Source organism: Balaenoptera musculus, chromosome 11 (genome assembly GCF_009873245.2).
Source record: "Balaenoptera musculus isolate JJ_BM4_2016_0621 chromosome 11, mBalMus1.pri.v3, whole genome shotgun sequence".
NCBI classification, from domain to species: domain Eukaryota; kingdom Metazoa; phylum Chordata; class Mammalia; order Artiodactyla; family Balaenopteridae; genus Balaenoptera; species Balaenoptera musculus.
Window position 1 is genome coordinate 7,939,338 of NC_045795.1, and position 14,874 is coordinate 7,954,211.

Below are 14,874 nucleotides of genomic sequence, written 5' to 3' on the forward strand. Positions count from 1 at the left end.
GACCCAACACAGCCATAAATAAATAAATAAAATTTAAAAAAAGAAAAGCATTACACTCTCCTTCATTAGTTACCTACAGCTGTCATCAAGCATGCTTTTAATGTTTTTTTTTTCATTTTAAAACAATATGTCAAGGAATTCCTAATTTCAGAATTACCCCCAATGTCACTTATTTCTTCATTATAGAAATTACAGGTGATAATAATAGCAATAATAAATGAAAATAGAATGTGTTTATTAGGTATCAGCCATTGTATTTATTGGGCATATTACATACTATTATCTTAATTCTCTCAGCTAGTCTATAAAATAGGTTTTTTCACCTCCCTTGACAGATCAGGAAAGTGAGGCTTAGAGAAGTACAGCAAGTTGCCTAACTAGAGCTAGTGAGCGATGACCCACCACTGTTTAGAGGAATGCTGTGTCTTCTTGCCACTCACTCACATGGTGATTATTTGTAGCCAATCCTGGGTCTGGTGTGCGTGGAGTTAGGGTTACAAGAGGTAGCATGGCAGTCCGGGTGGTTCCTTGCAAAGAAGGGGAGTCTTACAAGGGTTCTAGTCTTGGTTCTGACACTAAGTAAGCTGCATAACCTTGGGCAAAATATTGTCTGAGTATCATCTTCGTTATTTATAAAATGAGAAAAGTCATTCTAACTTCACAGTGAAGCTCAGATGATTTTATATTTGTAAAAGCATCTGTGATGGGCCTGTACACTATGTAGATGCTTAATAGACATTCATTCATTGTCCTGCACTTTCAGATCTCGATTGAGCTACACACTGTCACATCCTTCTAACTCCTACTGCCATCACCCTTGGATAATCTAGAGGGAGTGACATCACATAGGAGAAATGTACCTTCTTTAATTAGGGCTTGTCTCCAAAGTGATATCTTTAAAAAAATTTTTTAATATCTTTTTTAAAAGTTAGAAGAGGAAATGCAGTAGTGTAAAAAGAAGAGTAACAAAACTCCAGTTTGAGTTTTAACACTGGAAAAGGACCCGAGGGATATTCAAGATAAATATTCTCAAAGACAACACTGGGTAAGTCAGCTGTTAGAGAAGGGAAAGTGAAAGGATGCTATGTCGGTGGTTCAAAGCCCTCCACAACTGCCTTCCTATTAGGACACACAAGTACAGTGTATAATTTGAGTAAAAATGCTCTCTTTACGCTTCTTTCCCTATCTGCAAAAAGGAAGTGACAGTACCAACTCCCAGGTTTGCTGTGAGGATGAGGAAATACAGGAAAGGTTCCTATAACAGTACCTAGAACTCTTACTATCAAGAACTCAATAAATGTGATCAGTTGCTATTGTTGTCTGTATTTGGCTATTCGCTATTCCTCTCTTTCGCACATGGGAAGATATACTTATTCCTTTAATTAACATTGAGAATGACAAACATGCCCTTCTACAATTTGTCCTTTAGTTCTCTAAAAGTGCATGGCTGCCGAGCCTGACCTTGAATGGTCTTTCAGAGTTGGTTCAGTCAGCCAAGAAGGACGGACTAGGGTCTAAGCAAACAACAGACCATCCTCCTGCCTTGTGGCTAATCTGTCCCACATGTGCGATTCATACCAGATCTCTAACACAGATCCCAAATCCAAATCCACTTTTAACTTAGGAAAAAATATAAAAGCATAAAAATGTAAAGAATAGTAAAATAAATATATCACATGTTAAAACTGTATCATTTGTTTCAAAGCTTTTAAAATTAATTAATTTGATAAATATTTACTGAATATACCTAGCAGGTGCTGGGAACTGAGAACTAAAATATAATTGCTAAAGCTGTCCTTCCCTTGTGTACCTCTCTAATCCTGTGTCCCTGTTCCTTCCTCAGATATAAATACTGCAATAAATTTGAGGTCAAGCCTTCTTGTCAATGTTTTCATACATTTATATACAAATATTCAAACAAAAATGTAACAATACGACTTTAAGGATGTATATAAATTATATCATACTTGATTTCGGCAGCTTGATCTATTCATGTTGATACATGAAGATCTAGTTCATTCACTGTAACTGCTGTATAGTCTCCCATCATATGAATATTCTAGTGTTATTTATCCATTTCTTTACTAATGGATATTTTAGGTTGTTTCCAGTTTTCTGCTTTTACAAACAATGATGCTTTATACAAATCTCCTTGTGTTAATAACAGAGAATTTCTCTGGGAATAAATCTGGTTGTGGAATTGCTGTGTTGTTTATTAACATTTATAATTTTAGTAAAAACTACCATATCGCTCTAAGAAAAGTTATAGGACTTGCTACTGTCAGCATTTTAAGTTTTTGCCAAGTTCATGGATGTAGCACGGTTTTAATTTGCATTTCTTTATTACTACTGCAGTTGTGCATGTCTCTCAATGTTTATTGACTGTGGTTTCCTCTGCAGTGAGCTGCCATTTAATAACCCTCATCCATGTTTCTAATGGGTTGCTTGTCTGTTTATTGACTTATAAAAGTCATTTGTATGTATAACAATCTATATTGTTATATAGATGGCAAATATCTTCTAGTCTGTTGCTTGTTTTTTTAATCTCTGCCTATGGTGTCTTCTGTCATCTCAAAATTTAACATTTTGATATGGTCAAACCTGTCACTTTTTATGGTTCGTGTTTTCTCAGTCTTGCCGAAATTAACATGGGTATCAGGAAAGTCAATTACTAGAATGAAACAAGCAGTGGGGTAGAAGATATGAGACACAGGTATAAAGTGGGTTTGAATCCCCAATCCACCATTTACTAGCTACAGGACTCGGAACAATCTGAGTCTCTGTTTCTTCGTAATTTACACATCTGTCCATTTATCCAACAAGTATTCTTTGGGTGTCTATTACACGCTGGCACCATTCTAGTGTGGAAATTGCAGTGGTAAGCAAGACATACGAAGTTCTTGCCCTTACAGACCTTATACTGCAGTAGGGGAGATAGATAATGAACTAAGTAATTAACTAAAAAACATACAACTGAGATGCTGTGAAAGTGTTCTATAAATTGAAAAGCGTTATGCAAACATATGGTATTATAATCATTACCATGAGGGACATTGTGGAAAGTTCTTCTAAAGCTGCTCACAAATTGAAGGTGTAATTATCCTATTTTGGGCAGAAAATGAACTGATAGGGAATCAAGCCATACAAGACAAAATAAGTCTACCAGGGAGGAAAGGGTTTGACGCTGGAGGGCATCACGGACTTTGACCAGAAACCCGGGGACTTCGTTCCATTTGGTTCAAAGCCCTCCTCCACCCTTGCCTGGACCAGTCCTCTCAGCAACGGCTTCACGCCAGCCAGGCGGGTCTATTCACTGCCCGCAATACGTCCAACGAGTCTTCCACTTTTCCCACCTAATCTTTGCCTCTTCTAACACTGTCTTCTCCTAGGCCATGAAAACTAAGCCCCATATTGTCCACCTATTTCGGTTTTACACATAACGCTTAAATTTCTAATCAATTTCCACTACTTCCAAACTGACAGGGAAAAAGTAGGAAAAGAAGCAGTATACATACATATTCTCTTTCCTCATTATTTCCAATACAACGTACAAATCCAAAAATCTGCTATATTTAGGGTTTTAGTACCTGAAGTAATGACGATCCAGTGGCAAAGGCAGAGCCTGGAAGATCTGTTTTCTTGTACATTTTTAGGGGTTAAGGCATTAGATTAAGCACAATTAAGAAGCTCAAGACAGGCAATTTGATGTGGGCGGTTGGGCAAACAGCTAAAGTTTAATCTGATTACGTGGAGTTCTTAGGATTTTCTAAAGTTGTGATTCAAATCCATGAAACAGTTTTCAAAATACACTGTTTTGTGACTGCATCTACAGGTGAGAACTTTTCAACAAGAAAAACTGTTCTGAAACGAGCACACAGTTTAGCTTTTCATTTTTCATTAATTAACAGAACTCACGCAGCCTAAAGAAAAGGACCCCAAAATCAGAAAACTAAGTTCTTATCACTTTTTCATTCTCTCCAGAAAAAGCCCTGAATGTTAAAACTAAAATCTCAGGAATATGAAAAACCTTTTAATGTAAATATATGTAGATTAATCAAGTTAGATTTTTAAAGATCTCTATTCCAGGCATAGAGAAAAAAGTTAGGTTTGTAAAGATAATATGATTAAGTTTCCACGGGTAATAGCCACCAGTTTTGAGTATCTACTCTCAGCTAGCTTGTGTATCATGAGGGGCTTTATATATTATTTTATTTGACCCAATCTTCACCATGTGTTATTATACATATTTTATAGATGAGATAAATTGAACCCAGGAATGTGTGGCAAAAGCGATAAGTTTTCAAAAGTTGACAACATGAAAATAAGAGAATTAACATATTAGTTCAGCCCCTTTATAACCTCCTTATCCAGGCTCTCCCAGCCCCAGATATTATGGAAACCAGATTAAATCTTCCTAAATAATGCTTTCATCATTTGACTCTCCATTTCAAAACCTGGTTTACAAAATCTAGAAGAAACTTCCCAGCCTCAGATTCAAGACTCTTCAAAATTTGACTTGATCTGTCCCATTATCTCATTTGTCCCTAACCTTCAAACTCAACTCTTTATTGAGCACCTATTCTGTGCTAGCCTCTGCAGACGTGGCCTTGTCCATAAGCCGCTCATAGCTTTTTCTCAAATATATGTTATTGCTTTCTGGTTCCTTACCAACTTATTTCCCCTAAATGGAATGTTCTGCTCAATCCTACCTTTCTCCTTTTTCCTGCATATCAAAATCCAACCTATTCAAGATCCAGCCCCAACTCCTTCATGATCACACACTAAACATTTTTGCTAGAAAGTGGTCACTCATTCCTTTGAGCCCCTAGAGCACTAGATTCCAAATTTGTGTGCACCCGACTCCTGGCGTACAGATTCCAAAGCCCCTCACTCAGATTCTGAGTCAGTACATGTGGCTTCACTGAGTCTGGGAAGGTACATTTAAATACACGTCTGATTCCTAAGTTCATGCTCCTTCTACCCACCCTCGCTCTCAGACAACTGGTTTGATGTTTTCTCCTCTCACGGAATTGCCTCGTCCTCTGAGTACTCTGGTGTCACAGACTCAATCTGGATCTCAGCTTTATCAATCCTGATGATTTTGCCTCTTCAATTACCAGTCACCTCCTGGTCCTGACCACCTTCTTGGCCTGATAAAGAGGCAAAAGCTACCCATGCTGCAGGGTTTCGATTTTTTTTTTTTTTAAGTAATAACACAAATAGTCACCTTATTATACTAAATCTTCTTAATGGATAAAATGTTACACAGGCATAAAGCACATTTACTGGCCTGACTTGAAACCTCAGCTACTGACCTGTTCATGTGCTCACACTACAGGACACAAGATTCTCCCCCTGCACCGCTGGCTTCTTGAAGCAGGAACTGTCTTTTCTATTTAGGTTGACAGTGCCGAGCACACTGCCTGCTACTGATCACGTGGCTGAATGAATGAACCGATGGGTGTAACCTAATCGAAAGCTTACTAAGGCAATGTACTCCCATGTCCCCTTGGTATCAATTTTTAAAGAACACGGTACTCAACGTAGAGAACGTTTCTCTTTCCTTCAAAAAAAGAATTAATGTAAACTATCAATTCCAAAGTTTACACCAAGGACGTAAGACTATTACAGACACTTGCTCTATCTTATATAAAGCAAACACCGACAAGGTTAGTGTTCTTCAGGATCTTGTGGCCCAACTCATGAGCACTCCTTCTCAGGCAGCACTTCACCTGCTGTGAGCAGCTACAGGCCTGCCTGTGGCTGGTTGCCCTGGGATCCAGTGTCCATCCTCAGACAAATCAGGGGTCAGGGAGGGAGGTCACATGGTATGAAACATGGCTGCCCAAGGCCTGACTCTCCTGCCAGGGCTGGGGACAAGGCAGTCTCTTCTGGAAAATTCTGTGCGCAGGTGTGGTCTGATGTGTTGTTATGGGCCCCTGGCTCAACTGTAACTCCTGGCACTGCTGCTGTTCCGGAGTTTCTGAGGTTTCCATCCCCCCGTCACCTCTACTCTGAGGAGTGGTTGTGAGATTGAATGTGATCATCGATACCAAAGTGCTTTGAAAATCATAAGCACCTCACAAATGCAAGATGTTATTACCACGTTTTATAAATATACTACTATGAGTGGCAGAGAGAGGAATGGGAACCCAGATTCCAAAGGAAATAGCTCATTTTTCCCAAGAAAAGGAAATGATTGAAGTTCTACCAACAAGCAGTTGTGTGAACTCAGATTAGTTGGCCACTTCTCAGCTGTGTGACCTTGGACAAGTCGCTGCCTCAGTTTTCTTATTTCTAAAATGGGAACATTCACGACTGTGCTTCCTTCCCTCAGGGTGGGGGGCAGGGCAGGGGCCTGCCATCCATTCCCCGCCCCAGTGCACCCTCCTTTCTTCATCTCAGTCCCTTCGTGGGTTGAGGACAGATTTGAACTAGGTAATCTTTACCATCCCCCTTCCAGCTCCTAAATTGATTCTAACCAACCCTCCTCTCCGGGTCCACCCTCCAACCACCACTCTGGTCCTTAGAAACCTTTCCTCTAAAAACCCCACGACACAGAGAAAAACATCATGCACCCTGTTTTATAAGTTATGCATTTGTGAAAAGTTGCATTCATATCACGCTTTTGTAATTCTATATTCCCCCCCAAAAAAAGATTAATGTTCTTTTCAGAAATCTGTTACAACAGGGATGTTTCCACTTACTTTTCAAATTGTAAAAAGAAAAAGATTTATGGTATAGTAAACCTAATTTACAAAAAAAAGAAAGAAAACACGGCAGCATTTTAGTAGTACCGGCAGGACCTTTAAGGGGTCAGTGTAATAACCACATTATTGTTGAGTGAAGAAACACGGCTTACACAACAGTGAAGCTAGTGTGCTTTGAGTGTGTAACAGACTTCAGGTAGTAAATCCCAAAACAACTTGTGACACGTGCCTTTTCTTTTTAGGAATCTGAATAGAGAAGAGGCCAAAGGAAAGGTAATACTTTCCTTAAAAATACAAAGAACTAACAACTCTCCAGCCTATGGAGAAAAAGGATATGAAACAGCCTCCAAGGGCATTTCTGACAACTGAATATTTTTCTGACAACCCAAAACACCCTTCCTCTTAGGCATAACTTCACCACTGACATTAAAACAGTCATGAAATCTGCATTTCCAAAAATCAAGGAAGCTGCTTGCTCCAAGAGAATGAGTCTTCCCTGTAAGAATTTAAGGAAAGGCTCTGGAATGGGAGCAGAGAAGGTCAAAGAATAGCCATCCTTTCTTCCCACTGTGCCTTGGAGAACTCTGCAGAGACCTCCCAGAGGCCAAGAAGAAAGTCAGCTGATCAGGTCTGATCCCTCAGGAAACTGAAAATGGTCTAATTGATTTTTGCATTATGGATACCTTCCGATTTCTTCTTTAAAGGCTTGAGTTAATTTTTAATCCAACTGTCCAGTGTAATGGTCAATATACTTTTTGACCCTTCCAAAAAAAAAAAATTTAAGCATCTCCCAAGTTGCCATAGTAGCTGTTAAACTCAAAGATTCTAGTAAACCAAATTCTACCTAGCCTTACAGAAAAATCAATACTTTAAATTTTTTAAGTATTGGAAATAAACCCAAATGATGAACTCTCATTATGAAACAAAAATTTATGTGCAAAGCTAACGCTGGGTCTCTCTGATCAATGTCTTAATACTGCAGTCATTCTACTCAAAAACAGACTAACTTTACTTCCTTTGTAAATTACTTAATTGTCTACTATATGGGTGTTCCCCTACTCATTATACTGGTAAGCAGATAAAGTTTGATACGTACATATGTTGTTCATATCATCGCCATTTAAAAATAACACTTTCCTGGGACTTCCCTGGTGGTGCAGTTGTTAGGGTTAGGGTTAATAAGACTCCGCACTCCCAATGCATGGGCCTGGGTTCCATTCCTGGTCAGGGAACTAGATCCCACATGCATGCTGCAACTAAGAGTTTGCATGCCACGACTAAGGAGCTCTCGTGCTGCAACTAAGACCCGGCGCAACCAAATAAATATTTTTTAAAAAATAACACTTTATGCTCCATTTTCCATGTATACGAAACAGATCTTTAGGTTTTATATATATTTAGTACTTTTAAATGTATCTGTGTGTATATATACCTCTATCCCTATTCTTATAATTCATGAGAAAGAAATTACATGGGGAAATCATTCTCATTTTTCCATTCTCATCTATAGTAATGAGAAAGTGCTCTTCTTTCACCATATTTGTATAAGAAGAGTACATTTGCACTGGTTCTAGGATAAGGCTATATGGATTAGCAGAAGAGGTGATATTTTTGGAGTCAGAAGGTTTATGCTTGGTTTTGTTACCTCTAGTATGTGACCTTGGGTAAAATCATTTATCTTCTTTGAAACTCAATTTTCTCACCTGTGAACTGGTATAGTGATACAGAACTTGTCTCTCCCAAGTCTTCTGTGAGGCTTCAAGAGATAATGTGTGTAAAAATACATTAAAAAAAATTTTATTAATATAAAATACTATTATCCTTGTATTGAAGTGATAACTCAAAGCCAAAAAAGGCAACATATGTAAAGTAAAAATAATTATTCAGTAAATTCATGAATCATAGCTTTGTTTATATTACTATTAAATAAATATTCATTTTTAATTTCAGTAAGAACTTAATGCTATAATTAGATTTCATTATGTAAAAACAATATAACCTGGCCCAGTCTACAAATTATGAAATGCAAATAGAAATGCATACACATTTCTACAAATAGAAATGCATACACATTTTGATTTCACTAAGAACTTACAAAACCATACGTTTCATTATTTAGAAATAATGACCTAACCTGGCCCCTTCCACAAATATAACGATTGTGCAGTGTAAATATAGTTGTAGGAATACACACAACTTATCATTTACTAAGAGGTTACCTGGGCATACGTGCATTGGTGAAACACCTATATTACTGAAACACGCCTAAACTGAGTTGTGATAAATGACTTTAAATGCATTAAGAGAGATTGTTCTTTGAAGGGATTGTGCTGTGGATATGTCTGCAAGCAAATGTTCATTTCCCAATTCATCCTTGGCATGTGGGAAACGGGACGTGAAGGGAAAGGAGCACTGCCCTGGGAACCAGCAGAACTGGCCTTCACTCTATCCACAATCATTTAGCATTTACTGTACGTCAGGGGTTAGTCTCGGTGCCTGAGATACATCACTGAGCAACGCAAACAGAAATCTGCCCTCGTGAAGCTTGCGTTGAGGTAGGAAGGACAACAAATCACACAACGTAATAAGTAAATTATTAGAAAGTTCTGAGCACTATGTAAGCGAGGAAACTGTAAGCTCACAGCGTTATGAAAAAAAGAGAGCGGAGGGTGTGAACACAACCGGCAGTTTCCAGTTTTAAGTAGAGAGGTTAGGGTAAGTCTAATTAAAAACGCAGTGGGAAGAAGCCACACAGCTCTCAGGAGAAAGACCCAGCCAGAGGGAACAGCCAGTGTAAAGGCCCCAGAATTTGATACTGACAAAACAATCTTGTGAAAAAGAGAGTAACGCATTTTGCTGATGAGTAAACAGTGCCCCAGAGTGACTTGATCAAGGGCACAGAGCTGGTCCACAATAAAGCCAGGACAGGAAGCCAGGTTTCTTGCTCTTGGTCCAGTGCCTTTCTTCTGTTTGGTAGCTTTGCTCACCAGGCACAGAGGAAAGCACCCTTTTCCTCTGAGGCACTGACTAACGTAGGGTGTCATCACTGTTTAGGAGGTTGCTGGTACTCTCATCAATCAGGTCCGTAGATATTTCTTGAAAGGGAGATAAAGCTCAAAAATAATCTCATCTTCCCTTCCTATGGTTTATTTTTCTCCTCCCTTTACCTGAGCTTCTTTTCTTGGGTGGGTCATCTTAATAGCAGATTATCAGTGAAAGTAAGTGTTATTTCTTTGGACATTTGATAAAGGAAAGGTGTTCAACGTGGAAATAAGCGATAAAATAGAAAGCTTTTATGACTTAACACGAAAAAGAGCTGATGAAAGAATGGAGAGAATGTGGAGGCCAGCGGAGGAGAGAGGCGGGCAGGAGGAAGGGAGAGCACAGGGAGGGGCGAGACCTCCGAACATCAGAGGACCAGAGCCCCCAGCAATAAGCTACTAAGTGAAAATAAAGATGAAATAACAAGCTTCAAGAAAAAAAACAAACAGACCACAAAAGAGGAAACCTGTAGAAAAGGCAATAATGGAAAAGGGGCTGGAGAGAAAAGACTGAAAGATATTTTCAAGTAAAAATATGAGAATATTAGACAATAAACAATATAAAGAAAAAAGAGAGTAAGAATCAGATTTCCGACACAGTAGCCTCCAGAGCTGGTGGAATTACTAACAGCAAGAGGGAACAGGGGCGAGTCTGAAAGGTGAGTAGCTTTCTTTCAGTCGTGCTAGGTTTAAGGTGGCAGCGAGGTTGTCACGAGTGGAAAGGGTCTAGCAGATAAGAGGTATGTTTCGAAGATGTGTATCATCTAGAGCTGTTTTGTCTCATACAGTAACCTCAAATCAAGTGGCTGTTGAGAAACTGTGGCTAGCCTGAACTGAACATGCCATAAGCATAACACACACCAGATTTTGAAGATTTCATATGGAAAAAATATATAAAATACCTAATTTTTTTTAACATTTATTATATGTTGAAATAATATTTGCATGAATTGGGTTAAAAATGTTAAAATTAACTTCACCTGTCTCTTTGTCCTTTTTAATGTGACTACTAGAAAATTTTAAACCACGTATGTGGCTTGCATTATATTTATCCTGGATAGCGCTGATACAGAGCAATACTAGGTATGTTTTAGGATCACATATGGGGAAGACCATTCTGAGAAGAATCATAGACATCATTTAGAGGTGTCTCGACTGCAAACAGATATGGGAGATAGAACAACACATGTCATTACAATAGTTAATATTTACTGAACACTCGCAGCACTAAACTAGCCACATTAAGTGCAGTATCTTATTTGTTCCTCAAACCATCTTATGAAATAACAATACTGCTTCCTTTCACAGAAGAAAAAACTGAGGCCTAAATAAGTTAAGCTGCCCAAGGTCATAGTTAAATGCTGGTGCTGGGATTCAAACACAGGGTTGACTCCACACTTGGAACTCCAAATTGCCACATCAACCCCAGAACAATTTACACTCTGCAATTATTAAATTGTTAAATTTTAAACGGCTACATTTAAACTATCAATTTATTATAATGGTTCATTGTCAGAGTCAGTGAAACACTAGCGATGTCCTAATTCGATTAAGAAAAAACACAAGTGAGCAAATTTGTAACTTCAGAATTATCACGAACTACTGGTGTTGACATACTTTGGCCATGTTGAGCCTAACTAAGAGCTTCCAGGGCAACTTCTTGCCTTCGGTCACCATCTACTCCTAATACCCAAACCCGACAAGGTGGACGGTACACATCCGAGTGCAGAAGCAAGGTGATCCTGGGTGCAACCCTGACCAGCAGGGCCCCGCCTTCTGAAGATAAGTGGATCACATCGTGTATCCAGTTAACAAATTGTCAACACCCTCAGACTATGAAAGCACCTGAACCTCCCCAACTGTGATTGAAATGGTTTGAAGGAATCAATTATGCCTCAACTAAAAAAACATGTCTTGAAGGGAGCTAGATTAAATTGCAGCCTTTTGTTGAAGAACCAAAAAGTAAGCTTACCCAGCTGGGTACGTTAAAAATGGATTTTTGTACTCCTTGATAATGCTTTGCTTTCGAAGAAGAAAAATGGCTTGATATTTTGACTGGAGTCATAACACAGCAAAATCTCCTACAAGTATAAACTTGGTTAAGAATGAGGTGTCTTTCATTTGTGTTTGGTTGGTTGGTTTTAATTTCAAAGACAAACTTACTTTTCTTTCCTTTTTACCTTTAATTTCACTACCTATCTGGACAAGACAGTCATCATAGAACCGCAGAACTTGTACAGTGATGGCTATAATTACATCATTTTCAGAAACTTTCCCAGGTAGATTTTATTAAGCAGTTTGGCTCAGATTATAAAAGCACACTTCCCCAGGCTTAAAACAAAGGACTGCCATAAATTTACACTCTGGAAGTGGAAAAACGAAAGGGAATTTGAAAGAAAAATAGGTTTTGGAATAAGCCTAGCAGAGACATCGTGAGAGGCTGTTCACGGTGGACCAGGATCCTGAGGGGTGTCTCTGAACTGAACCACTACTTTATTTATGGATTATAACCCCTACGTCACACTCTCTGCATCATTTTTTTTTTTTTTAAAGTGAGAAGACTTGGATTTGGACATTAAAAAAAAAAATCTCCTCTGAAGACCCAAAGTTTCTGAAAATGCTTTTCTGAAGGTAGTATTATGACTGTATAGAGCAGCTTATAAGAGCTTGTTTGCCCTTTATTTTGGTTCTTTTAGGTTAATTCCCATGACTCTTCCATCCAGTTAAGGAGATATCCTTGGACTTGTTCCCTCGCTCGTTACAATTCATAATAATTTGGAACAAAGGTGCAGGACCTGAAGGAGACAGCCAGTTAGCCCTAAAAATGCTTTGTCCACCCAGGTGCCAGGGTGTCGAGAGCATGGTCAGCTATACCCTTATCACTGAGGGCCACCAAACTGAGTCCCTCTTCTCCAAGACCATCCCTCCGCTCAACTTCACCTGTGATTCTCATCATTACAACTGTTAACTGGATAGATAACCCTGTAGTGGCACTACTGTTTCTCATTTGTACATTATAACATTAGCATCCGCAGGCTGCTTTACTGGGCTAATTCTTTTAATTTACTGAACACCTGCTATGTGCCAGGCACTGTCGTAGGTACTAGTAACAGAGCCGTGAACAACATGACCAAAAAAATCTCTGCCCTACTGAAACTTACATTCTGGTGGGGAACGTGTTCTATAAACTCCATAGACTAAATAGATAGTATGTTAAATAATAGATGCTAAAGAAAAAAAAACAAAGCAGACCAGGGTAATATGAACTGTGGTGGGTAGGATGGGAAAGACCGGAATTTTAGGAAGAGTAGCCAGAGAAGGCTTCCCCCGTAATCAGGGAGATAGCGTGTGCCTGAAACGGCAGAGAAGACAAAATCTAGGGTTGATTGGTGTCGGCTGAAGCGGGGGAAAGGAGATTCGCATATGAACAAGCCCTGAAGTGGAGAGGAGACCATATGGGAAGGAGGAGAGAAGCAAAGATAGACTAGGGACCACTGAGGACAAACGAGACTTCACATTTTGCTCGGACTTAGAGCCTGGCACACACTTTCCTTTTTTGCAGTCACACAACCAGGCTCTGCCGCCAACACTCTCGGGCAGTTCCTGGGGCACGGGCACGCGGGGACGCCCCACCCCCTCCTCTCTCCAGGAACAGAGCTTAACGCCCAGCAGAAAGCGTTATGAATTCGGGGTGGAGTCGGAGCCTGGCAAACCGGGGGAGAGACGAGCTGTCGGAAAGAACACAGCAGCGGTCCCTCCATCCCGGTTCACACGTGGAAACCCACCCCCCGACCCCACCGTGCAAACCCGGGGAGATACGGGCCAGCGCACAGACACACCCCAGGGACTGTAGGCACCGCGCGGGCAGAAATTCAACCGTTAGCGCCCCAAAGCCTGAATTTCCCGCGGCGGGGTCGGTCCCGCGCGAGGGGGGCGCCGTTCCCCGCGCCGGGAGCGGGGGGCGGCGGGGGGCGCGCGAGAACAGCCGCCGCGGAAGGAGCGGGCGGTTTGGCGGGCATCCCGGCTCCAGCCGGCCGCGTACATGCAACAGGGGGCTGGACACAGCGGGCGCCTCGAGGGGCCGGTCGGGGCCGCGGACACGGACCAAGCGCCCGAGACCCGCGGCGCCCCCTCCCCCTCCCGCCCAAACGTTCACCGCCCTCTCCCCAGGCCCGCGCGGCCCGGCCCGGCCCGCAGACAGCGACGGGTTCCAGCGGTCGAACCCGCAGCTCCCGCGCCGCCGCTTCCTCGGCCCCTTCCCGCCCGGCGCGTCGGTCGCGGAAAGAAAGAAAGAAAGAAAGAAAGAGAGGCAGGCGGGCCTGGCAGGCGCGCTGCCCCCACTCACCATGATCCGCGGCGCGGCGGCCCCGGCGTCCGGCGATGCGCTGTCCAGGGTAGCCGGCGTCCCTCTGCCCCGCGCTCCCGCCGCGCCCGCTCTTCTTACCCCCACCCACGCCCGGCGCGCGCACGCCCGCCCGCGCCTCCCCGCCCCCTCGGACTCGCGCCGCTCCCGCTCGGCGCTCCGAGCCGCAGGGCCGTTTCGGGCGCCCGCCGCTCCCCGCCCTCTCCCCTCGCGGGGGCTTCGCCGGCCGCGGCGCGAGCAGGGCGGCGTGGGAGGGGGAGGCAGCCGAGACGGCGGCCCAGGACGGCTTCGCACGCGCCCCCCGGACCCCCGGGTTCTCCAGCGCCACTTCGCGCGCCGCCTGCCGGCCGGGCGGCGATTTGCAGGCCCAGCTGGCGCCCGCGGCGCTCGGCCAACGTTCGCGGACCCTGGGCGAGGACCCACTCGTCACCCGCCACTGTCCCCTGCCCCCGGAGGCTGCGACGGCCGCGGAGCTGGGGGAGTGGGGCTGCAGAGGGCCAGGGCATCGTCCTTCTCTTAGCTTGCTCCGTGGCTTTCAAGAACAGGTTAAAGAGAGACTAGCTGCTACTCACATAGGTTGGCGGGATGTGGGGTTTCAGATGTAGGAGTCAATCGGGTTCCTTTTGGGATGAGATCAGGGGCGGATCAGTCTCAGCAGGAGATTCCTTGTCTCACGTGAATCTACCTCCAGAGGATGATCTTAGTCTATGGGCTTCTCAGCTGAGACCACTAATGGTTAATTCAACACTTAATTGTGAAC

The 14,874-nt window shown here is 42.3% G+C and overlaps 1 protein-coding gene across 1 annotated transcript in view; it reads right to left on the reverse strand.

The window, feature by feature from the left end:
- The window catches only part of ELOVL2 (ELOVL fatty acid elongase 2), a 60,614-nt gene extending 46,404 nt beyond the window's left edge, over positions 1-14,210 (reverse strand). The window contains exon 1 of the mRNA XM_036870069.1: positions 14,097-14,210. Within this exon, the coding sequence (XP_036725964.1) occupies positions 14,097-14,099 (3 nt within the window). The 5' untranslated portion in view covers positions 14,100-14,210. The remainder of the gene's footprint in view (positions 1-14,096) is intronic.
- Between the last annotated feature and the right edge of the window lie 664 nt (positions 14,211-14,874).